The sequence below is a fragment of the Podarcis raffonei genome, chromosome 2 (assembly GCF_027172205.1).
Source record: "Podarcis raffonei isolate rPodRaf1 chromosome 2, rPodRaf1.pri, whole genome shotgun sequence".
Classification (NCBI taxonomy): Eukaryota; Metazoa; Chordata; class Lepidosauria; order Squamata; family Lacertidae; genus Podarcis; species Podarcis raffonei.
In genome coordinates, this window is record NC_070603.1 from 27,499,015 (window position 1) to 27,521,996 (window position 22,982).

At 44.2% G+C, this 22,982-nt stretch overlaps 1 protein-coding gene across 4 annotated transcripts in view; it reads right to left on the reverse strand.

The window, feature by feature from the left end:
- Positions 1-13,523, reverse strand: part of SLC39A11 (solute carrier family 39 member 11) — a 264,458-nt gene extending 250,935 nt beyond the window's left edge. For 3 of the 4 annotated variants that reach the window (XM_053375424.1, XM_053375423.1, XM_053375421.1), the window contains exons 1-3: positions 13,418-13,523; positions 9,711-9,843; positions 9,067-9,105 (exon numbers count right to left, since the gene is read on the reverse strand). In XM_053375424.1, coding sequence (XP_053231399.1) covers positions 9,067-9,105; positions 9,711-9,818 — 147 coding nt within the window. In that variant the 5' untranslated portion in view covers positions 9,819-9,843; positions 13,418-13,523. Of the gene's footprint in view, positions 1-9,066; positions 9,106-9,710; positions 9,844-9,964; positions 10,047-13,417 lie in introns of those variants that run through there. The other variant, XM_053375422.1, reaches the window with a different exon arrangement.
- Positions 13,524-22,982: the final 9,459 nt, after the last annotated feature.

The window sequence follows — 22,982 nt, forward strand, 5'->3', positions numbered from 1 at the left end:
GGGAGAGAGTGTTGGCAACAAATGCTTCAAATTAAAAGAGTGCATTTTCAGAAGAAAAAGAGAAACCAAAGGGAAGAGAAACCTTCCTTGGGTTTTTGTTTTGTTTTTTAAAAGGAGTTGCCGCTCATTAAGGCATATCTCAAAGAACAGGCTTACTCTCAAGAAAGTTATCTCAGCTCTGCAAAGCACAAAAAGGACTCTCAAGTATCCCTTTTGAATATCTAAGTCATGGGTAGGCAAACTAAGGCCCGGGGGGTGGATCGGGCCCAATCGCCTTCTCAATCCGGCCCGCAGACGGTCTGGGAATCAGCGTGTTTTTACATGAGTAGAATGTGTGCTTTTATTTAAAATGCATCTCTGGGTTATTTGTGGGGCATAGAAATTTGTTCATTATTATTTTTTCCAAAATATAGTCCGGCCCGCCCCACCCCCAAGGTCTGAGGGACAGAGGACCAGCCCCCTGCTGAAAAACTTTGCTGACCCCTGGTCAAAATCAGCAAGAATGAGGCTGCATGTTTTTCATTCTGCAGCCTTACAGTGGAGTTCATGAGTTTGCCATTCAGCTGATGTGACAGTGTTGCACTCTGCATTTCCTAAACCCAACAGCCAACAATCCAAGGCAGGGGAACAGACAGCGTGAAAGGTGCCACATTGTGTGTGGCACAAATCCAGATGCTACTGAGAAAAGATGGAAGCAGCAAAAGATCTACTTCTCTTCTGTAATCTCATTAGACTCTTGGTCACAATGCCTGTTGAAAGCCCCAGCTCAAGGCACCACCTGCCATCTTGAACTCTGCCAAAAGACTCTAGCCAAAAACAAATAAATGAATCGTGAAGAACGCTGCATGCTGTACAATGGTAATAAGGATCACAAATACCTTTCACACCGTCTGGCACGTATCTTATTTTCCAGGCTAGCATAACTGTTTTAACCAGCAGAAGGTCAATGGCACTGAAGTCACAAAGACTAGCCCTCTTCAAGTGTTATTGTTCATGTTAAGGAAACACACAAAGGGGGCTGTGGAGACATGTCTGCTAGCTTCACCACCACCTCATATTGCCATTCCACAAGCTTCAAGGAGCCTCCTGTTGCAAGCCATGTGGGGAGCCCCCAGAAACGCAGGAGGGCTCTCCATGTCAGACATTCTCTCTCCAACCTGTGGGAATGATGGGGATGTAGTGCTAGAACACTCAGCCCTGCAGTCACCTTCACATGTTGACATAGAACCAAAAAATAATCAGAAGAGGGCTAGAGGGTTGCTTCAAGTGAGGTCTGTCTACATTTCCCATTTGGTTTGAGTATTATACAGAACCAAACAGTTACAAAAGCTTCTTTCAGCTTATCAGGTAAAGGGTCTATAAAGGTAAAGGTAAAGGGGTCCCTGACCATTAGGTCTAGTCGCGGACGACTCTGGGGTTGCGGCGCTCATCTCGCTTTACTGGCAGAGGGAGCCGGCGTACAGCTTCCGGGTCATGTGGCCAGCATGACTAAGCCGCTTCTGGCGAACCATAGCAGCGCACGGAAACGCCGTTTACCTTCCTGCTGGAACAGTACCTACTTATCTACTCGCACTGGTATGCTTTCGAACTGCTAGGTTGGCAGGAGCAGGGACCAAGCAATGCGAGCTCACCTCATCGTGGGGATTCGAACCGCCGACCTTCTGATCAGCAAGCCCAAGAGGCTCAGTGGTTTAACCCACAGCGCCACCTGCGTCCCATTAAAAAAAAAGGGTCTATACTTGGAGGCAAAATTCTTTTCTTCCAAGGCAATAAAGGGGTTAATTTATAGGCAAAAATTGCTGTGCTGACGTTAAGGGTTCAGCTTTTGAGCTATGATTTAGCAGACATGTTTCTCCCCCCCCCCGGCCCCCTAAAAATTGCAGATAATCCAATATGGATTGGTCAGCATGACTGATCATTTCAGTGACTTGACATTTCAGCACTGGAGTTGAAAACAGCCATGAGGAATTTGTGAAAATGATAAGAGAAGATGGTGCTCCTATCAAAAGATTCTAAATGTTACCACGATAGCAAAGACTGAAAAGACAGGTTTGCTGGAGAGTGCTTCTATGCTAAGAAAACGTTGCACAAGCTAGCTAGAAAATAGGGAGGCAAGGCTCTCTCTTTCCAACAGAAATGAAATCTCTTGCTGGGTAGCAAAAGGATAAAGAGAGAGCCTATCAGAAGACAATATGGCTATATCTGGAGCCACAAGAATGACTATTGAGTTCTGGTTCTCCATTGCTTCTGGGACCTGAACTTTAATTTAGATCAGGCATAGACAAACTCCGGCCCTCCAGATGTTTGGGACTACAATTCCCATCATCCCTAGCTAACAGGGCCAGTGGTCAGGGATGATGGGAATTATAGTCCCAAACATCTGGAGGGCCGGAGTTTGCCTATGCCTGATTTAGATTATTTTGTGCAAAAGGAGGTTGTGAACAATGGTTCCTTGCCCTTTAATACGTTCTTCTGTTGCAAGCGGCATTATATTTGTAATGTTGTTTGCAGAGCCCCCTGAATGGCCCTCCTGCTACTCCACATGGAACTGAGGGTCTTATAAAATCTTAAAATGAATGAAAAAGTTGTGGAGATTCAGCTGATACCAAATCAAAGTTTCATCTAGATTGGTTGGGTGCCAGTTTTGGAAAGACTCTTTTCTTACATAAACTCTCTACACCAGATTTCAACGAGCAATTACAGCTGTCTAAAATGATCCATTCTTGGAAGGGCAGGCCGATTTAACTGTGGGGAGAGGAAAGGGAGTGCAAGACACATCACTGTTTTATGCTGTCCAACCCTGTGTGCAAACATGTACAGTACCCAGTTCCTGCATGTGGAATATACAAGAGGTTACTTCCTATACATGGCAACTGGGCACCAAGAACAAACTCTTTTTATCAAAACTGGATCAAGGTGGTCCTGTTGGGGAGCTCTCATGGGGGGGGCGGTAACCACATGCAAAGCAGAGCACACGAGGCATGAAGCTGCTTTTAAGGTGATGCAATGCTCTGATGCAAAATATATCAATGCATTCTGCAGTATTCTGAACTGCCACTTTAAACACACATACACAAAATTATTTATTATTGGCTTAAAACACGCCTAGAGAGATTGGGGGTGGGGGAATCATATCATTTTTCTGCTGTGATTTAGGCAGCGTTTTTTTTTCTATTAAAAAAATGTTTAGGGGCACTCTCATTTAGACTCAAGAAAAGCACCATTTTATAGTTCAAATCAGGAAAAATAAATACAGTACAAAAAGTCACAGAATGTTTAAGTGTATGCGTACCCCGGGGGGGGGGAGCACTGGAATTGGGAAACAAAAATGTATCCCCTTTACAGATATAGAATAATACCCAAAACAGTTCACAGAGAATTGGTGAACTGCTAACTGCATGCCAAAGATGCCTAAGAAAAGTTTCAACACAATCCCTCAATCTGGTGTGGATTCCCACAGGCTGATAACTGTCTGCTCCAAGGAACTTCCAGGGCTATCTTTCAAGCAGAAGTCCCAAGCTGGGAGTGAGATGGGAAATAATTAAGAGAATACCTTGAGGAGGGGAAGGAAGGAGGAAAGTAAAGCTAACGCCAGCACATGTCAACTTTCTTTTTTTTCCTTTTCTTTTTTAAAGGCAAACCAAGTATCCAGTCCATGGCAGAATTTCCATTTCCCTGTATACCACGAACGAGCCCGTTGCCCTTTCCTGCTATTATGTGGGAGAAGCAAATTGTGAATTTCTGACTTAAGCGTTTTGTCACAGCCAGAAATTGTGGCTTGTTTCATCCAAACAAATCATAATCAATACAGTGGTACCTCAGGTTACAGACGCTTCAGGTTACAGACTCCGCTAACCCAGAAATAGTACCTTGGGTTAAGAACTTTGCTTCAGGATGAGAACAGAAATCGTGTGGCAGCGGCAGCAGGAGGCCCCAGTAGCTAAAGTGGTACCTCAGGTTAAGAACAGTTTCAGGTTAAGAACGGACCTCCAGAATGAATTAAGTTCTTAACCTGAGGTACCACTGTAAACCAAGAAGAATCTTTGGTTACATATTATGGTTTGCTTAGAACAAAACAAACCACCATCCTCTGTTCAGAGGGGCTGCAAAGCCAAAGATCCATGGTTTGTTTCTCCCACATGATAGCAGGGAAGATCAAAGCAGCCAAGAGTGAATTTCACGGTAAACTGTGGTTTGCTGTGATATGTGAACAAGGCCTGGAGCTGCTCATTTGCAAAGGTGAGGACTTCACTATGAAAAGGAACATTTCCGAGGGCCTTCTGGCAGTTCCCTCACTGTGAGAAGCGAAGTTACAGTGAATCAGGCAGAGGGCCTTCTCAGTAGTGGCGCCCACCCTGTGGAACGCCCTCCCATCAGATGTCAAAGAAATAAACAACTATCAGACTTTTAAAAGACATCTGAAGGCAGCCCTGTTTAGGGAAGCTTTTAATACTGGATGAATTATTGTATTTTAATATTCTGCTGGAAGCCGCCCAGAGTGGCTGAGGAAACCCAGCCAGATGGGCGGGGTATCAATAAATAATTATTTATTATTATTATTATTATTATTATTATTATTATTATTATTATTGGTGCATGCCATTGCATAGAAACACTGGTAGTAGACAGAGCTGGCAGGTGAGGGGACACCCTTTCATAATAATATAGCCATCTGTTAATTCCTTAATTTCTCCACGCACGTAGACTAGGAAGATGGGAATCTGACTTCATAATCTCTCAGAGAAATCCTATATGCAGTGATGCTAGGACCAGAAACATGCCACCATGAAGCCAGAGAACAAAGCACACAGGAGTGAATTCCTAATTTAGAATTAAATTCTCAGCGCCTTTTCGATTGGCTGATTGTCACACAACGGAATCAGTGTCGCCAGCTTCAGTGTTACCCACAAGCTGCCAAAACAAAATAAAAACATGAAAAGCGTTCTTAAAAGGGGCTGTCACGCAGGCTGCTTGTCAAAAACCAGCAAACATCGTTGTTTTCGATTCTGGAATGGGAAAAGCGATATTTGTTTCAGAGACCTTGGCGAAACAAAGGAGGAAAATGTATCAAATACCTAAAGCTCTTAAACAGTGTCAGAACTCAATGGAATAATCAACAGAACGGAATATAAAAATTCATTTCATGCATGATTGCTTAACTGCTGGAGTGTACTGAATTTCTCCTGAAAGAATGACTAGCCATTTAAAAAAAACAATAGCACTTTTATTATGGTCCTAAATCACTGTAAGTTCTTCTCCCACCCACTTCAAAGCTGGAGAAACAAAGCAGGAAAGGATCCAGCAACCCACCACAAACTTGTGGCAAGATATATACCATCTAAAAAGCATCCTGGACTTGACTTGAGACTAAGAGTGGGCCATACAACAAGAACTTATATAATTTGTTGTTGTTGTTGTTGATACCCCGCCTATCTGGCTGGGTTTCCCCAGCCACTCTGGGCAGTTCCCGACAGAATTAAAAGCACAATAGATCATCAAACATTAATAACTTCCCTAAACAGGGCTGCCTAAACAGGTGTAGTGGTTAAGAGCGGTAGTCTTGTAATCTGGGGAACCGGGTTCGCTTCCCTGCTCCTCCACACGCAGCTGCTGAGTGACCTTGGGCTAGTCATACTTCTTTGAAGTCTCTCAGCCTCACTCACCTCACAGAGTGTTTGTGGTGGGGGAGGAAGGGAAAGGAGAATGTTAGCCGCTTTCAGACTCCTTCGGGTAGTGATAAAGCAGGATATAAAATCCAAACTCTTCTTCTTCTTCTTCTATTTCCTTGACATATATGCTTGATCAATTCACCAGGCAAATATTGTTAGATAATTTTTTTTAAGAGAATTTGGGGGGGGGGGAGAAAGCTATGGATGCTAAATGCTGTCTATTACATTTTTACCCTACACTTCCCTAAGCTTAAGACTGCATACATTTGTCACTCTGTGGTATGCTCACAATAGCCTGTAAATTGGGAGTATCTCGGTTCAAAGTTGTTTCCTCAGTGGAAACAGAACAATAGTGGCTTCCATTAAACAACACGTTCCAATAAAGCAATGACTGAGTGCATCGTCATCCAGATTTGAAAGAAATACTACCTTGCAAAATCTTCTCCCTTATCCATTCGACAAATCTTCCTACCATTACTTAATTGTCCCTTAATGGAAATCAATCTTGCTTTAATTTTTTAAAAAGCTTCATTTTTTCAGTGCAACAGATACAAGCTTGGATTCCTTCACAGGCCCACCCAGAAAAACAAGAGACACCGTGCTCAGGATTAAATGGGTGTAGCTTGAGCAATTTATACACACAGCTGGCCAAGCAGCAACTTGCTCCATAGTTGATATTCATATGAACTCTCTGCTACCTGACAAAGACTTGCTTGTCCATTAACAGCATGCCAGGACTTGAATGGGAGCTTGAGAAGATGCCCTGAGGCAGCATCTGTTACAAGGGAAATGATAAAGAGGCCAACAACAAACCACAATTCTGCCAGGAAATTGGGCTCAGCAGAGACCTCCTGCACAGATTTCTTGCTGCTGCTCCTTTCTGGGAGGCATCCTGAGATGTCATCTCAGATTCAGGGTGGAAGAATGATGGGACTGAAGAGCATCTGCTGTCTCATCAAGGAACACAAAGGCAGAAACAAGGCCAGCAACAGCAATAGAACTCATTGTATGGAGGATGGCCAATCCTGGAAACCATATGGACCACACTGGAGGAGGAGATCCTTCAAGTAGGTCCTCCTAGCCCAGCTTTGCCCAACCTGGTGACTTTCACATGTTTTTGACATCAGCTCCAGCCGGTAAGGCTGTGGAAGGTTGTCCTACACACACACACACACACACACACTTACTCTGGATTAACATTTGCAGGAAGTGCTCTACTTTGGATGCCCCAGCTATCTGAGATATGTGTGAATGTTGACTAGATACAAAGACTTCTTGGCAGTGGTACCCAGAAGATCTGAGCCTGAAAAGCATACACAGGTAAGAAAAAGGAAGCGATTCAGCTCTGTGAGCTTCTCAAGGCTCGGAGAGACCAATGAACATAAACCAAAACAACCAACCAAGAGGGTAGGAAGGAAAGGGGAACCCTCTGGGACCCTGGGGTGGTGGCAGTGACAGTGAAAAATGGAGTAACTGGGGATAGGTGGGTGGAGATGCAATGACAGCAATGGTGGGGTGTATGCAAGAGAGATAATAAAAAGGGAGAGCTCAAGAAAGAAGATGGGTATACATCCAGTAAAACTTTGCTATTGTACGGGTTGTCCCCTGCAACAACCATCATCAGATCACATCCATCTCCATTGACTGAACCATAACCATCAGGGTTCTAGTGTTTTTCCATGGTACAAAAACAAGACTCCAAGATATGCCCCCTTTTGGATCTTCTAGATTTTGACAAGGGGTCCCCTCAAAATCACCAGCAAATCATAGGTCAGCTGTGTCTACAGATGTATTATATAATTTGTTGGTGGTTTTGTTGTCATCTTATGAAGTTCCATGAGGATCTGTGCGTTGGATAAAACTTTCTGCATTGCTGGCAAGCACTGGATCTGTGATTTTATTTTGTTTTTTACTGTGCTGTCTTTTCAAAGTAATTATTTTGTTCCTAGATTTTCCACTTAACAAAATTTTAGATGCAGCAGCTTGCAGCTCCATCTCCAGAGCTGGCTATATTTGCAATTATCATCTGGAAAAAATTAAGGCATAACGAACAATTTTACATTCCAACTAAGTTATATGTAAGAGATTTCATGTTCTCAGAGTAATAGAAAATGTTTATGTTTGCCTCCTTGTTATGTCTCCAAAACTCTTTATTTGTTTATTTTTCAGGGTGAAAATGGAACGATGTATTTGGTTTTTGTCATTTTTTTTAATCAGGTTTCAACATTTCCATAAATTTTACATCCGTAGCCATGGAATGTTAAGTGGTGGCTCTGACACCACATCCACTTTGTTTTTTTACAAACTGAAAATTCAGTTTCCCCTCATGAATGTTTCTACAAGGAGAGGGGGCTCCCAAGAGACCCAAATAAAAACCACAACTGCAGCTAAAGCAGTCTCCCTTGAGTTGTACCCAATGAAGTCATTGATACGATATGATACAATACAATACAATAAGATAAGATAATCTTTAGTGTCATTGTCCCATACAGAACAACGAAATTGAAAATCTACATCAGACATTCAGAAACCAACAAGCCTGCTATCCCAGCCTGGTTAGCCCCCTAAAAACTCTGATACACCATAATTACATACAATATACTCCCATAGAGACTACCTTATGCTGCGTTTAAAACCAAAATCGCATTTGAATAGAAACTGTTTCTCAGGTGGCTAGTCCTAGTCTTTATAACCCTGTACCTTCTTCCAGAAGGCAGAAGCTGAAAGAGATAATTTCCAGGGTGTGCACTATCCTGCACTATCTTCAGCTTTCTAATGGCACCTGGAAGCATAGATTTGATCCAAGGTAGGGAGAGTGCACCCAATTATTCTCTCTGCAGTCTTTATAACCCTGGGCAACATTGTTTTTTCCCTGACCGTGCAGCTCCCAAACCACACACAGAGACCTATTGGGGAAGGACTTCCACCGGTGCCATGAGACCTTAACTCCCTCTCCTCTCCCAATTCACCCCCTGAAATCTGCTCCAGAGGACTGGGGGAACCCCTGGGCCAGATATGAGGGTGATGGGGAGGAGAAGGAAAGACACACAGGAAGTCCCATCACATAGGCGGAAGCTACAGCACTAATGGGACAACTTTGTTGATTATAACCCCCTCAACTTTGGAATAAAATTCAGTACAGGAGAAATGCATTACCTGGCATCAGAGACAACATTACACCTGCTCTCCCCTCAGAAGCACCAACTCAAGACAGGGCATGATAAATGCTGCCCAAATTCTTCTGATATCTCACACAGATATAATTAGCCCTCAAGCAGTTATGCAAGAAACACTAATGCAAAAAGGCAGGCAAACGAAGCACCATCGGTAGCCAAAGAGACAAGATCAGGACAGCATACAGAGCAAATTAAAAGAAACAAGGGTGTGCTACACTTACCCCTGCAGCAAAACCCAGGCTGCCATCCAGGATCCGTCTCTGCAAATTAAAACAAAAGAGCTTAGATCGCTACGAGAGGCAAGGTATGGCAGCTTGTTGTGTAAGAGCAAGACGGAATACAGAGTTGGAGACCTAGCCACAGTTCAGCAAAGAACTTTGGCTAATAGACACGAACTTCCACCCAACTAGCAAAATCCCTGTGAGGCAGCTCGCCATATTTCCACCTGACAAGTGAGAAACTTAAACTAACAGCAACTTGTGTGTTTACTCAGCAGGTCCATAACTCAACAGGTTATTAGCCCAGGCCTCCAGGCCTAATGCTCTAAATACACCTGTATATTCAAACAAAAAAAGAACAACGGCAGAAGTAGCAGAAAGGTTTAAGTCAGAAACATACAGTGACAGTGTTAATTGAACTGCATCACACAGTTAATGTTCACACTGAGCAAAATTCAATTAAACAATTGCGCTAGCAGGAGCCAGTGCTGTAAGCACAATGAGGCCTTCCTCCTGCTCCCCCATTGGTTTGGATGTGGGGTCAGAAGATCCCCCAGAACAGCATGCAGGGGGAGCAGAGAGGACATTCCTCCATCTGGCAAGCAGAAAGCTGCACCCTGAAAAACGAGCTGAAGTACAAGACTCACCTGCCCGCTGGAGAAGATAAACACAAGTGCTGAGCCAGCAGCTGTCAATCCCCAGGTGAAGAACGTTCCTAGCAATGCTTGTGACACTGGATTGTAACCCAGTAACATACTGAGTGCTCCTGGATTTGATGACCTAGGACAGATGTAAAGCCAACGTAAAGGCAGGGTACTTTCGACATTAAAGCACCATTCAAGAAAAAAATCTTTCCAATCAGATTTTCAGAGGTTCCACACACACCTATTGCTCTTATTACCAGAGACAGGTGATGAATGGATTGATGGATGGGTAGATGGATAGATGGATGGGTAGATGGATAGCTGGATGGGTAGATGGATAGATGGATGGGTAGATGGATAGATGGATGGGTAGATGGATAGCTGGATGGGTAGATGGATGGATGGATAGATAGATAGATAGATAGATAGATAGATAGATGATATAATTTTCTTAATCAGATTTGAATTGCATTCTAAAGGTATTTTCCAGTGGATCTGAATAAGAGAGGTGCAATTTCAAGTGCCACTTCCCTCCCAGAGCCAGTTTGGGGCAGAACTCAGGCAAAACTCTCTTCCAAGCGTCAGTTCCCCCTTGTGAAACTGCAATATGTTTGCAACCCTGCACACAACAACAACGGAGCAAAAGTCCTTAGGATTGTACTGACCACCTTGAAAGGATTATTGTGAATTTAATGAAGATTACAGAACAAATCATTTCTAGTGCAGTCCTGCTCAAAAACAAGTCCCATTGCTTTCAAGCGCGTATGATGCCTTAATTTCATTCAGAATGAACAAAGCATCTACACTGATGTGATATTCTTCCATTTACAGCATATGTCCCCGGAGGTGGACAAATTTATACATATCCAACACAGCTATTAATTATGAACAGCCAAAACCAGAGGTACTCAGCATATCTTGCACATAATCCATAGAAACTCAAGGGAATGGTAAACTGCGCTTTTGCTGACTCTGCAGTATTTCTGATCAAATGCCACAAAAATGAGAACTCCGGAAAAGGAACTGGAATAGCAACAAAAAGATGCAGCCTCACACCCTTGCACTCTACTTATGGCCTCCCTGTGTGGGGTTTATATACTGGAGGTGGCATGCTTTGTAATATTGACATACCTGGGGTGGGTGTTGACTTGGGGAGGGTGTGGCTCTTTTAAATCCCCCCTCCCATTAAAGCAGTGGTGGCCAAACGTGGCCCTCCAGCTATTTTTTGGGACTACAATTCCCATCATCCCTGACCACTGGTCCTGTTAGCTAGGGATGATGTGAGTTGTAGTCCAAAAACAGCTGGAGAGCCAAGTTTGGCCAACACTGCATTAAAGTCAGTGGGAGAGAAATGACTTGTACCAGGCCCATGGCTGGAGTTCATTTGTGCCATCATCAGCATGTGTCCTGATGCGAGTTCCTTCCTTTTGCTGCCTCAGAATGAGGCTGACTTTGGCCATTTCGCTGGCATTTTCCTCTATGGTGGAACAGCTCAGGTCACAGGGTATTCCCCCCGCCCCCCCGTGTATCCAGGTTTTTTGTTTGTTTGTTTTTTGCTGAGAAAACCCCTTCTGTCGGCAGAACTCAAATTAAGGATTGTTCAAACCTTCTCATGCCTAAAGCGAGACGCAGTCTTTTTCACACAGGGGAGACCCTCAAAAGTGATTTGTTGGCAAAGCGCTCCGCTCCATCCAGGGCAGTTGCTGAGCATCAGGCCTTGCAGAACGTAATTCAGATTCATGGAGGTGAACCAGAGTCTCTCACTCACACGCACTTTAACAACCCCATGGGGAAAGGGTTGGATGTAGACAGACATACATACACACACACACACACACCACATATAAAGGTAAAGGTAAAGGTACCCCTGCCCGTACGGGCCAGTCTTGCCAGACTCTAGGGTTGTACGCTCATCTCACTCTATAGGCCGGGAGCCAGCGCTGTCCGCAGACACTTCCAGGTCACGTGGCCAGCATGACAAGCTGCATCTGGCGAGCCAGTGCAGCACACGGAACGCCGTTTACCTTCCCGCTGGTAAGCGGTCCCTATTTATCTACTTGCACCCGAAGGTGCTTTCGAACTGCTAGGTTGGCAGGCGCTGGGACCGAACGACGGGAGCGCACCCCGCCGCGGGGATTCGAACCGCCGACCATGCGATCGGCAAGTCCTAGGCCCTGAGGTTTTACCCACAGCGCCACCCGCGTCACCCCACATATACAGTGTTGTAAATTAGCCGGGCACCCGGCACGTCTTGCGACCAGCGCAGGTCCAGTTGCGATCACATGGAGATCTCTGGATGTCAGGTTAGCGATTAACATCTCCATCTGGCAGGTCCCTCCAGCTTTCTTAAGCAGGTAAGCAGAAGAGCTTATTTATTGCATGTCCATCTTTTTTTCTCCAAGGATAGCTCACTAGGCTCCTCAGTTAATCCCCACAATGACACTGTCAGGTAGGTTAAGAGGCTGTGACTGGCCCAATTACTCGGCTCCCTAGTTTACCAAGAACAAAGTATGATGTGGAACATGCCACAAAGCTTCCTGATAAAATAAAATAAAAAAGACTGAGTGGTATAGCACCCAACAGCCGTTTGTGTTCCTGCAACAAGTTTGTAGCTAATGTACACACATATATCATACCATTGGACCAGGGACAGTGGGGTGGGAAGAGAGCAGCTAAGTGCTCATCCAAAACATACGTTCAGAGTTTAGGCACAGGTATGGGCATAGCCACGGGACGCGGGTGGCGCTGTGGGTTAAACCACATAGCCTAGGACTTGCCGATCAGAAGGCTGGCGGTTCGAATCCCCATGACGGGGTGAGCTCCCGTTGTTCAGTCTCTGCTCCTGCCAACCTAGCAGTTTGAAAGCACGTCAAAGTGCAAGTAGATAAATAGGTACCGCTCTGGCGGGAAGGTAAACAGCGTTTCCGTGTGCTGCTCTGGTTTGCCAGACGCAGCTTAGTCATGCTGGCCACATGACCTGGAAGCTGTACGCCGGCTCCCTCGGCCAATAAAGCGAGATGAGCGCCGCAACTCCAGAGTCGGCCACAACTGGCCCTAATGGTCAGGGGTCCCTTTACCTTTACCTTTATGGGCGTAGCCAGGATTTTTGTTGAGGGGGGCGCAAGCCTTTGGGGGGGAACCTCAGTTAGCTATGTATTTTTATTGATTTTTATTGATTTAGGGAGGAAGAGGGACTGCCCCTCCCTGCCCTCCCCTCTTGGCTACGCCATGGACCCACGTATGACGTTCCTCTTTCCCTGATCCAGTGGGCAACTTAACTTCATAAAACTAGCAACCAGGAGGAAGACTTGCGAAACTTGCAACCGCACTGAAGCTGTAAGTCGTGGTCTGCACAGCCTCCTTTCAGTTGTGCAAGCACAGACCTACTGACACAGCCTACCCAGCGTGTGAACTGCGCCTGAATGAATGAATGAGTCCGCTTGCCACCTTGCAAAATACAAACCCCCCACCACAAAAGGGGGGGAGACTCTTTCCATTAGAATTGTTGTTGTTTTTTGCACAATCACGAATTGTTCTAATATGCACACCTTCTAGCCAAGGGATCTGTTCCATAACACAGTTCTAATCCGTTCGACATTCGTATTTAACTAAAAACATTTCCTGGTTTAACTTCCTGGGTTTTACCAATAACCTGCTTTAAAGACCACTTTAAAGAAGGGGGGGGAAATACGTAACAAGAATCAACTCACTGCACATGAACCACTTCTAGGACCGCGCAGGAGTTGCAAGTTATCGCAGGCGCTTCAATTCCGGCAGCCACTTCCGAGTTCCTCTGTACACGTGTCTCTCAAACAGGCGTGGCTCCGCCCACTATCCCCCACTTCAGCCACTAGCAACGCGGCGCGGAGGTGCAGCGTGGATTCTGCGGTGCACGTCTCCTAGCTTTGGAAAAAGTGGAGCGGCCGGCCAAGTTTGTGCGCGTCTTTGCTGCGGTCCAGGATCGCGATAGGGCTGTGAAGTTCCCGTCGATTACCAGCTTGCTTACACAGGGAGAGCTTGTTTGCTTTCCAAGGGCATATGCTTTTATTGTAATTATTTGTATGTTGTGTGTGTGTGTTGGCGTGCGCGCACATACATACACACACACGTATATGTATATGATAGTTTTAATATATGATACAGCTATAGAATAGTTTTAATTCTATCCATGTTTAATTGTTTTAAATGGTTTTTTTTCTTTTCTTTTTTGAAGTTCATATTTTTATCTGTAACCCTCCTTGAGTCCCATGGGGGGAAAGGTAGGGTACAAATAAAGATATAATAATAATAATAATAATAATAATAATAATAATAATAGAATTGTAGAGTTGACTCATCTAGTCCAACCCCCTGCAATGCAGGAATCTCAGCTAAAGCATCCAGACAGGGTTCAAAATTAGCAGAGCGCCAGGCGCATTTTGTGCCTAAATATTCTCCATTTGCAAGCACCTCCCAAAGTCTGAGTGCCATTTTTTATTATTATTATTTTGCGCCTGGCTGACACTCAAGGATTATTGAAATGTACCGTATTTTTTGCACCATAACACTCACTTTTTTCCTCCTAGAAAGTAAGGGGAAATGTCTGTGCGTGTTATGGAGGAAATGCCTATGGGTGGCATGCCTACGGATTTTCCTCCTCTAAAAACTACGTGTGTGTTATGGTCAGGTGCGTGTTATAGAGCGAAAAATACGGTATGTGCTTTGAAGCCTCAAAGTATATGTTTAGGATAGACAATACATTAAGGAGTTTAACAATAAAGAGTAGGTTGTTTCGAAAACTGAAGTTTGGTAACAATATGTTTATTGTAAACATCAAATTAAACATGTATTAATAATCTCTGTTAAAAATGTGAAATTAACAATGTGTCACTTACATGAATTGCGTATTAGTTCATGCTTATCAAAAGAATAAAAAAGTGTTGCTGACCCCCCCCCAAAAAAAGGCGACTAGACATTCTGTTTTGGCACCCACAACCCAAGTCCCAGGAGCCATTTGAAACAAGAACTTGTCAAAAAGTTTGATTGTTATTTTTACACTTGAATCAAGGCAGTCGGGTTCTCCTTCACTAAACTTATAGGAATAAGTACAATATCCACTATTATTGCTGTAAGCTTTACATACTATTGTTGGCAAACAGTTGTGTTTCATGGCCACCTGACCACAGTACTTACAACGATAGTTTCTCTATGTAGCCATATGTAATGTGTGTATTCGTACATATATTTATGCTTACAGACACATTCCAGCTCAGTAAACCATGTCATGCAGTTTGATGAAACTGACTGCTTTAAGTTACCACAAGAGTTGCTTTTTCGCTTCTGAAAATGGGACCTTCTCATGTGGCCAGTCTCCTCCAAAATCAAAGAATCTTAACATTCTGTTGCTTTAAACAGTTTATTTAGGCAATTGTTATGAAACATCCATGCTTTTGCTGTTATCTTATTTATTTATTTTATTTATGAGTTGCCTTTCATGAGGCATCCCAAAACAATTTACAATGTAAGGTACATAAAACAGTAGCATATGCAAAAACAGTTGAAGCAATTACATTTATAAAAGCAATTCTATTTTAAAAACTATAAATATATAAACAGTTTGAAACAACAACAGCACATTGAAACAATTCCAAGTCCAACAAGAGGAACGCCAAATGGAACAAACTCAGTAGGTGTGGCTTTCTTCAGCACTACATCACCAAACTAGTTAAATTTATCCACACCACGCTGATTTTTGAAAGCAGATATCATCAAGAGGGGAGGAAAAGTAACAGTCTTCCCTGGATCTCTTTTGGCGGCTATCACAAAGAAAACAGCAGGTTTTCTGACCCTCGTGAACTTGACTCACCTTGCTATAATTTTTGCTGTACACAAAGAGCTCTGTGGGACTGCGGCTGTTTATTTGAAAAAGAGCCATGGACCTCCCAGAATAAGCAACAATCTTTAGAAACTGCATTCCTGAGCATACTTAATCTGGAAGCATGTCCAAAACTCTGTGGGATTCTCACTTATAAACATTCATCAGAAAGGCCAGTCCAAATCGGACAAGGAAGGGTGGAGGGTGGCGCAGAGAATTAACTGTGCTACTCTGTTAAGGTAAAAAAAAATAAAAATCAGCAATGGTTTAGAATCGGCTTTGGTTTTTCCCAAGACTCATTGGCAAAGGTACTTCATCTTCCTACCATAATTGTCTTGGCGTGTGCATGTTTCACAGCATTACCTGGTTCTGTTAGCAGGCAGCATTAATGGGCTGTCACTTAGCAGACTTATCGATTGCCCATTTGCTCACCATTAAGTGGAAGGTGGAATAGCTAGCCCTGGAGAGCCAATTGGTCTAGAGAGTCAATAGCACAGCTTGATAATTGGATATTTGTGGTGGTAACCGTAACATCCCTTTTGCCTGCAACTCATGGGATCCGGCTGTCAGCTCTAACCTAAACAAACTCAGTGCCCCTTCAGGAGCAAACAGAAGCACAGATTTCTTGTATACCCCTGTTGTTCCAGCTCCAAACATAAAAGGAGAGGTTGAAATGGCAACAAGAACTAAAGCACATGCCCATTGGAAAACTAAGTTCACATCGCATGTACAGTGATATTCACAAGCAGCTGTTTCTATTTGCCAGATTACCGGTAATTCGTGAACAGAATGCAGGTAGCAGCCTTGGTCCAGTATACCTGAAGGAACACCTCCACCCCCAGACATTGAGGTCCAGCTCTGAGGGCCTTCTGGCAGTTCCCTCACTGTGAGAAATGAAGTTGCAGGGAACCAGGCAGAGGGCCTTCTCAGTATTGGTGCCCTCCCTGTGGAATGCCCTCCCATCAGATGTCAAGGAGATAAATAACTATACAACTTTTAGAAGACACCTGAAGGCAGCCCTGTATCATGAAGTTTTTAATGTTTGATTTTTTTTATGTTTTATATGTGCTGGAAGTCACCCAGAGTGTCTGGGTAATAGTAACAACAACAACAACAACAACAACAACAACAACAACAACAACAACAACAACAACCATTCACTTGAGAGGTTTTTAAGGGACTTAAGGGATAGTCAACATGGTCTCTCTGGATGTTGTTAGACTCCATCAGCCCCAGACAGCAAGGCTAATGGTCAGGGATGAGATTACAGTGGTACCTCGGGTTAAGAACTTAATTCGTTATGGAGGTCCATTCTTAACCTGAAACTGTTCTTAACCCGTAAATGTCAACTTTTTCCTTTTTTTAAGGGAAATTCCCTTATTCCGAATAGGATTCCTTGCAAGAAAAGGGAAAAGTTGACAGCTATGTCTTAACCTGAGGTACCACTTTAGCTAATGGGGCCTCCCGCTGCTGCTGCTGCTGCTGCTGCTGCTGCTGCTGTGCCGCCACTGCACGGTTTCTGTTCTCATCCTGAAGCAAAGTTCTTAACCCAAGGTACTATTTCTGGGTTAGCGGAGTCTGTAAACTGAAGTGTCTGTAACTTGAAGCATATGTAACCTGAAGTACCACTGTATTTGGAGTGGGAAAGATGGAGGGCACAAGGAGAAGGGGACGACAGAGGATGAGATGGTTGGATAGTGTTCTCGAAGCTACCAGCATGAGTCTGACCAAACTGCGGGAGGCAGTGGAAGACAGGAGTGTCTGGCGTGCTCTGGTCCATGGGGTCACGAAGAGTTGGACACGACTAAACGACAACAACAAACAACTGGAGGATTGTTGGCCACCACTGGACTGAATTAAAGATGGCAAGGGGTGTGAGATTTTAAACCTTCTTGTTTGTGCAGTCAGTCCCCTTGTAGCTTTAACACTGCCTCTGCAGCTCACATGTTAACAGAGCTGATGAAGGATGGAGGCAATTAAGAGTAGACATGGATCCAATATTCAGTTAGGGATATTTCAAATGGCCTTGACCTAACTCAAGGGGAATCAGCAACTGCAGTTAGTAAACATTTATTAAACATTTTAATCAGGAAATGTTAGGACTTGTACAACTTGCAATTCACCAAGACGAAAAGAAAAGCCTTCCATTAATGTACGGTGGCTCATCAGCCATTTGATTAAAAACTAGTTTTGCTGTCTGGTTGAAGCTGATAATGTTTGGAATTGTGGCAAGTGTGTGTGTGGAGGGAGTGGGATTTAACAGTTTCCTTCCCCCTGCTGATATCCTTCCTCTCAAAGTACTATCTGGGTTGGAATGAACTTCCCACACATACTCAGATGTGCACGGGGGAACTTCAGAAATAATTACCTTAGGACCACAGCAAGGGAGGAAAGGGTTAAGCTGCAAGCAGCTGCTGTGGTGCTGGTAATTATCAGTCCTCTCCAGTCCCCCAGGAAATGCCTGCACATTAAATTCAAAGAGGCACATGATTCCTAATTTGGCTCTGTGGCTACAAAACTGAAGAGAACGAGATCATCAAGCACCTAACCAGGTCTTTTGCTACATTCTATTGCTTTAAACAGTTTATTTAGGCAATTGAAGTTTCCAGAGGAGAACTATGTAGACCTTTTGTTACAGCAAACTAAAAAAAAAGTGTGTTGTAATATTCAATGCTAACAGAGTTGCTGCATAAACATTCAGCTTGACTGGCTTGGGGGTGAGCATGGTACCATTCTGCTCCTTTGCCTTCAGTGACAGTCTGGCACACAGAAATTTAGCAGGCAAAGCTTTTTGCACAATTTATCTGCATTTCAGGAGTGTTTCCGCTTTCTGATTTGATCCTGGAATGTCCCACTTTTCCTTAGGACATCCCTACTTTCATCGGAGAAATGTTGGAGGGCATGGAGTTATGTGACCCCGCCCCCCCCCCGAGCCAAGGAGATGAGTAACTATACAATCTTTAGAAGACATCTGAAGGCAGCCCTGTATAGGGAAGTTTTGTAATGTTTCATTATGTTATGTTTTTACATATGTTGGACGCTGCCCAGAATGGCTGAGACAACCCAGTCAGATGGGCGGGGAATAAATAATACAATTATTATTATTGTTATTGTTATTATTATTGAATAGGACATCCCTATTTTCACCAGAAAAATGTTGCGAGGGTATGTAAATTGATTCACTAGAGTCAAAGCCAACAAAATGTGTTATTTCAATTTCAATCAAACAAAATAATACAAATTTTCTACATGCATGGGATCAGTAAGGAGGTTGAAGTGAGCAAGTGGAGTCCTTCAGGCAAAGGACAGGCTGGCTACCCGATTTTATGTTGTGTTCCAGGAAATCAGCAATGGTGGATTCCACCCCCATTGTTTAGCCCGGACACTGAGCTCCAGCTCCGAGGGCCTTCTAGTGGTTCCCTCCCTACAAGAAGTGAGGTTATAGGGAGCCAGGCAGAGGGCCTTTTCGGTAGTGGCACCCTCCTTGTGGAATGCCCCCCCCCCATTTGATGTCAAAGAAATAAACAACTGACTTTTAGAAGACATATGAAGGCAGCCCTGTTTAGGGAAGTTTTTAATGATGGGTGTTTTATTGTGCTTTTAATTCTGTTGGGAGCCGCCCAGAGTGGCTGGGGAAACCCAGCCAGATGGGAGGGGTATGAATAATAATAATAATAATATCCAATCAAAGGGTGGTAATGGGGACATGGTTTGTCCATAGGCTGCACACTTTCATAGACGGATGCTTAGAACCTAGTAATTGAGGTTTTGCAGTCCTTTCCCGGAGCTATGGTTTTTAGCACCACAGCTTGTCTTGTGTAGTGTGTTGCTTTTCTCACTTCTCTCTCATGGAGAAGAGTTTCCACTTAGAGAATGAAGAGTTAGATCTGTGCAATCTTGTCACAAGAGTTTGCTGGCAGATTTTCACAGTTTAAGATAACACCAGGAGAGCTGCTGCTGCTAACATTTAAATTATCAGGTTTCTCTCTCTCTCTCTCTCTCTCTGTTGTGACAGGATAAACACAGCCACCGCCCATAGATACAGGAACTCTTCTGTGCATAACCTTTCCAGCATCTCTCAGCAAACTAATACCATTTATATTTGACAATATAAGGGGCAGGGGTGCCAACTTGAATAGAATATGGGGAGGGCAGGTAAGCGTTACCACACATAATCGATCACAAGATGCAACACACACACACATCATTTGAATGGCAATGCCTATCAACTTTGGGAGACCTTCTCCCTCCTTGGGGAAAAGCCCCCAAGAGCCGCACACACGCTCCATGCGCTCTTTAAAGGGAGTGCGGCTTTTGCGGGCTTTTGCGGGAGGTGGGGGAAATGACAGAGGGAAACGCCTGCAAGCGCCGCACACACGCGGCTCGTGAAAGGGAGTGCTGAGCTTGACAAAAATAGCAACGGCACATAGCTCACAATCCTTTGGACTGAGTGATTAGTAATATCAATTGAATATTGAATAAATATAGTCAGCTGGGTGTTGAAATGTAGGCGTTTCAGCAGTTCTGAGGGCCATTACAATGGTGGCTCGTGGCAGTAGTAAACTGGCATTTGAATCCTCAACAGATTTACTTGGAAATTGCGGGTCAAGCAAGTTATGGTGGCGGCTGATCTTTATGTTCATAGATCTGCTCCCATCATGTAGAAAGAGAGGTGTTGGGGGGGGATATGCACCCAGAGTTTACCTCTAATGCAATTGAGGGGCTTTTCTTCCCCACTGAGCTCATATACTATAGAAGCCTGCTTGGCTGGAAGTTTGGCTCTGTGGGGTGATCAATTTGGGGCGGGGGGGGGAGGTTCCTGCAGTCTTCACCCGTGCACCCTTTTTGCTGTTAAAAACCCCGACTCCTCTCCCCCCCCCTTTTGCCTCCAGTGTCTTGGCGTTGTCACATTAAACTAATTCGAAGCTGGCTGAAAAATGGCATGCTGCAAATCTAAATTAAATTCTTTCCTTGATGAATGTGTGACAAGAAATTGAATCTTGCAGTCTGATTTGCAATTTTATTGTGCTTAAATCTATAAGAGGCGAGAGGGGGAGATTATTGTCAGCAAAACAAATTAGGGTCTTACAAAAACGTAAATAATGCAAGCTGCTATTTCTTGACAACACAGGTTTGTGTATTGTAATGCTAACTAAACCTCCCCCTTGAGTACTCTTCCCCACCCGCCCGCACTATATGGGTCTCTGTGTGGTAGGGCTTTCCATCTCTCCTGGGTCCATGGGCAAGACCATCTCTGGAGGTCAGCCTCATTAGGCAACTGTCAAGTTCCACTATCAGTTCCTGTGTCTGCTCCTCTCTGTTGTTGTTGTTGCTGCTGCTGCTACTACCTGTTATCTGCCCTTTCCAGGTGAGTAAGCAGGTAGAAGAGGAAGGGATGCTCCTGATTAGCATGAGTGAGTGAAAGAGGCATGGGAATGAACCAAGAGGCCTACTGAGAGCATCTTGACCAAGGACTCACACAACCATAGAACCAGCAATGTCAAGGGCTCCCCAGAGCTTCAGACCCTAGCCAGCAAATAGTTTACTAGAAGCTAGAGCTGCCACTTCCCTGTGCCTCTGAGCCTGCCATTGCAGAGTCAGGCAGTGGCCTATAAGGGACTGGATTTGGTCCAGGAGCCACTAGGTGCTGATCCCTGGCATGAGATCAGACTCTTCAAGTGTCCTTATTTTCCAGGGACGGTCCTGGATTTACAAAAGCTGTCCTGGTCTCCAGTTTGATCCTGGAATGGCCCGTTTTCCTTAGGACGTCCCTATTTTCATCAGAGAAATGTTGGAGGGCATGGAGTTGTCCGACCCCTGAGCCAAGGAGATAAGTAACTATACAACCATTAGAAGACATCTGAAGGCAGCCCTGTATAGGCAGGTTTTTAAATGCTTAATGTTTTATTATGTTTTTATATATGTTGGAAACTGCCCAGAGTGGCTGGGGCAACACAATCAGATGTGTGGGATATAAACAGCAACATTATTATTATTATTATTATTATTATTATTATTATTATTATATAGGACATCCCTATTTTCATTGGAGAAATGTTGGAGGGTATGTGAGATGACTGTCTCCAGGGAAATCCAATAAATATCAGGGTGCCAAATGGTGAGAAACACACACAAAGAGCAACACAGCCTTTTTAAAAAATCTGCTGCAAGAGTATGGTAGTTCTTAGTTAAAACAAGTGCCATGCTGTTAATCATTGACTTCTGTGCTACTCCTTGCCAATTTTTGTCTGGCATAAGCAGCTGCCTGTATCAGGACTAGACTACATGTTACTCTTGAGTCACTGCAGACAAGATGAAGAAAGGTCCCAAAGAAACCCAGAGAGCCCTTGTACTGTACCTCTGCACCAGTCCCCCACACCTCTGCACTCCAGTCATCTATTGAAACTTTAGGCACCCAGGAGTAACAGCAGCAGTGGGTGAGAGCTACTATCCAGAGATCCCCTGTGTAGGATTCCCAGCTGCACCTAAGACCTTCTGCATGCTGAGCACATGGTTTATCTGCCCCTGAGCTATAGTAGCAGGATGTGCAGGTATTAGTAGGGGATAATGTTTCTCTCCATGCTGTGATAAGCAGCACCTGGTTTATGCAGCTCAAGCTTCTGTTAAAGGACAGGCCACTCTGCTATCTGGCCAGCTTGCTTAATGATAAAGAGCTACAGGAGTTGTTGCCCCCCGAAGGTGCTTTTGTGTTCTGTGACAGTTTTTGAGCACTTCCTTCCTTTCCCCTGCATTTCGTGGAGCTGGCTGACATTTTGTTATCAAAATAGCATGTTGAATTCTGAGGCTCTGCGTGCACCGAGACGACCTTAAGTTAAGCGCTTTGTGGCTGATGTGGGTCCTACACATTTATGCAAGCCACGGCAATGTGCATTATAGGCCCCTAATAGGAAATCGCTTCTGAGTAGTAATTAAATGCTCACGTAATTCTTGGCTTGATAGGCTCCAGGAAAGAGATTAACTCTGTTTGTGTCCAGGGGGGTCTGGTGGTGATTCAGAGCTGCAACCCATTAAGAAAATGAGTTAATGCAAAGTTTCTAACTCTTTCCAATCATGTAATTAAATACTATTGCTCCCTAGCACTTGGAAAACAGGCTTATTTTTGGAAATAGAAGGGCGGCAGAGAAGTGGCATTCAGGGCACTGTGCACTGCAGGCTTTTTCAGGATGTAGGTTTATAAAGGAAGGAATATGCAGTTCTGTTGCATTTCCCCAGTACTCAAGTCACAATGCATACGTTTCTCAGAAAATGCATTTCTTTTCCCAGTGAGTTTGTTGCCTTCTAAGGCTGAAAGTGGGGGGGGGGGCTTCATTTGGGACTGCATTGGGTGAGGAGGGGAAGTTTAATTTTCTCCTCCCCAGTTGCAACCCTGATGAAAATCAAAAATTGCTCCACACTGCAAT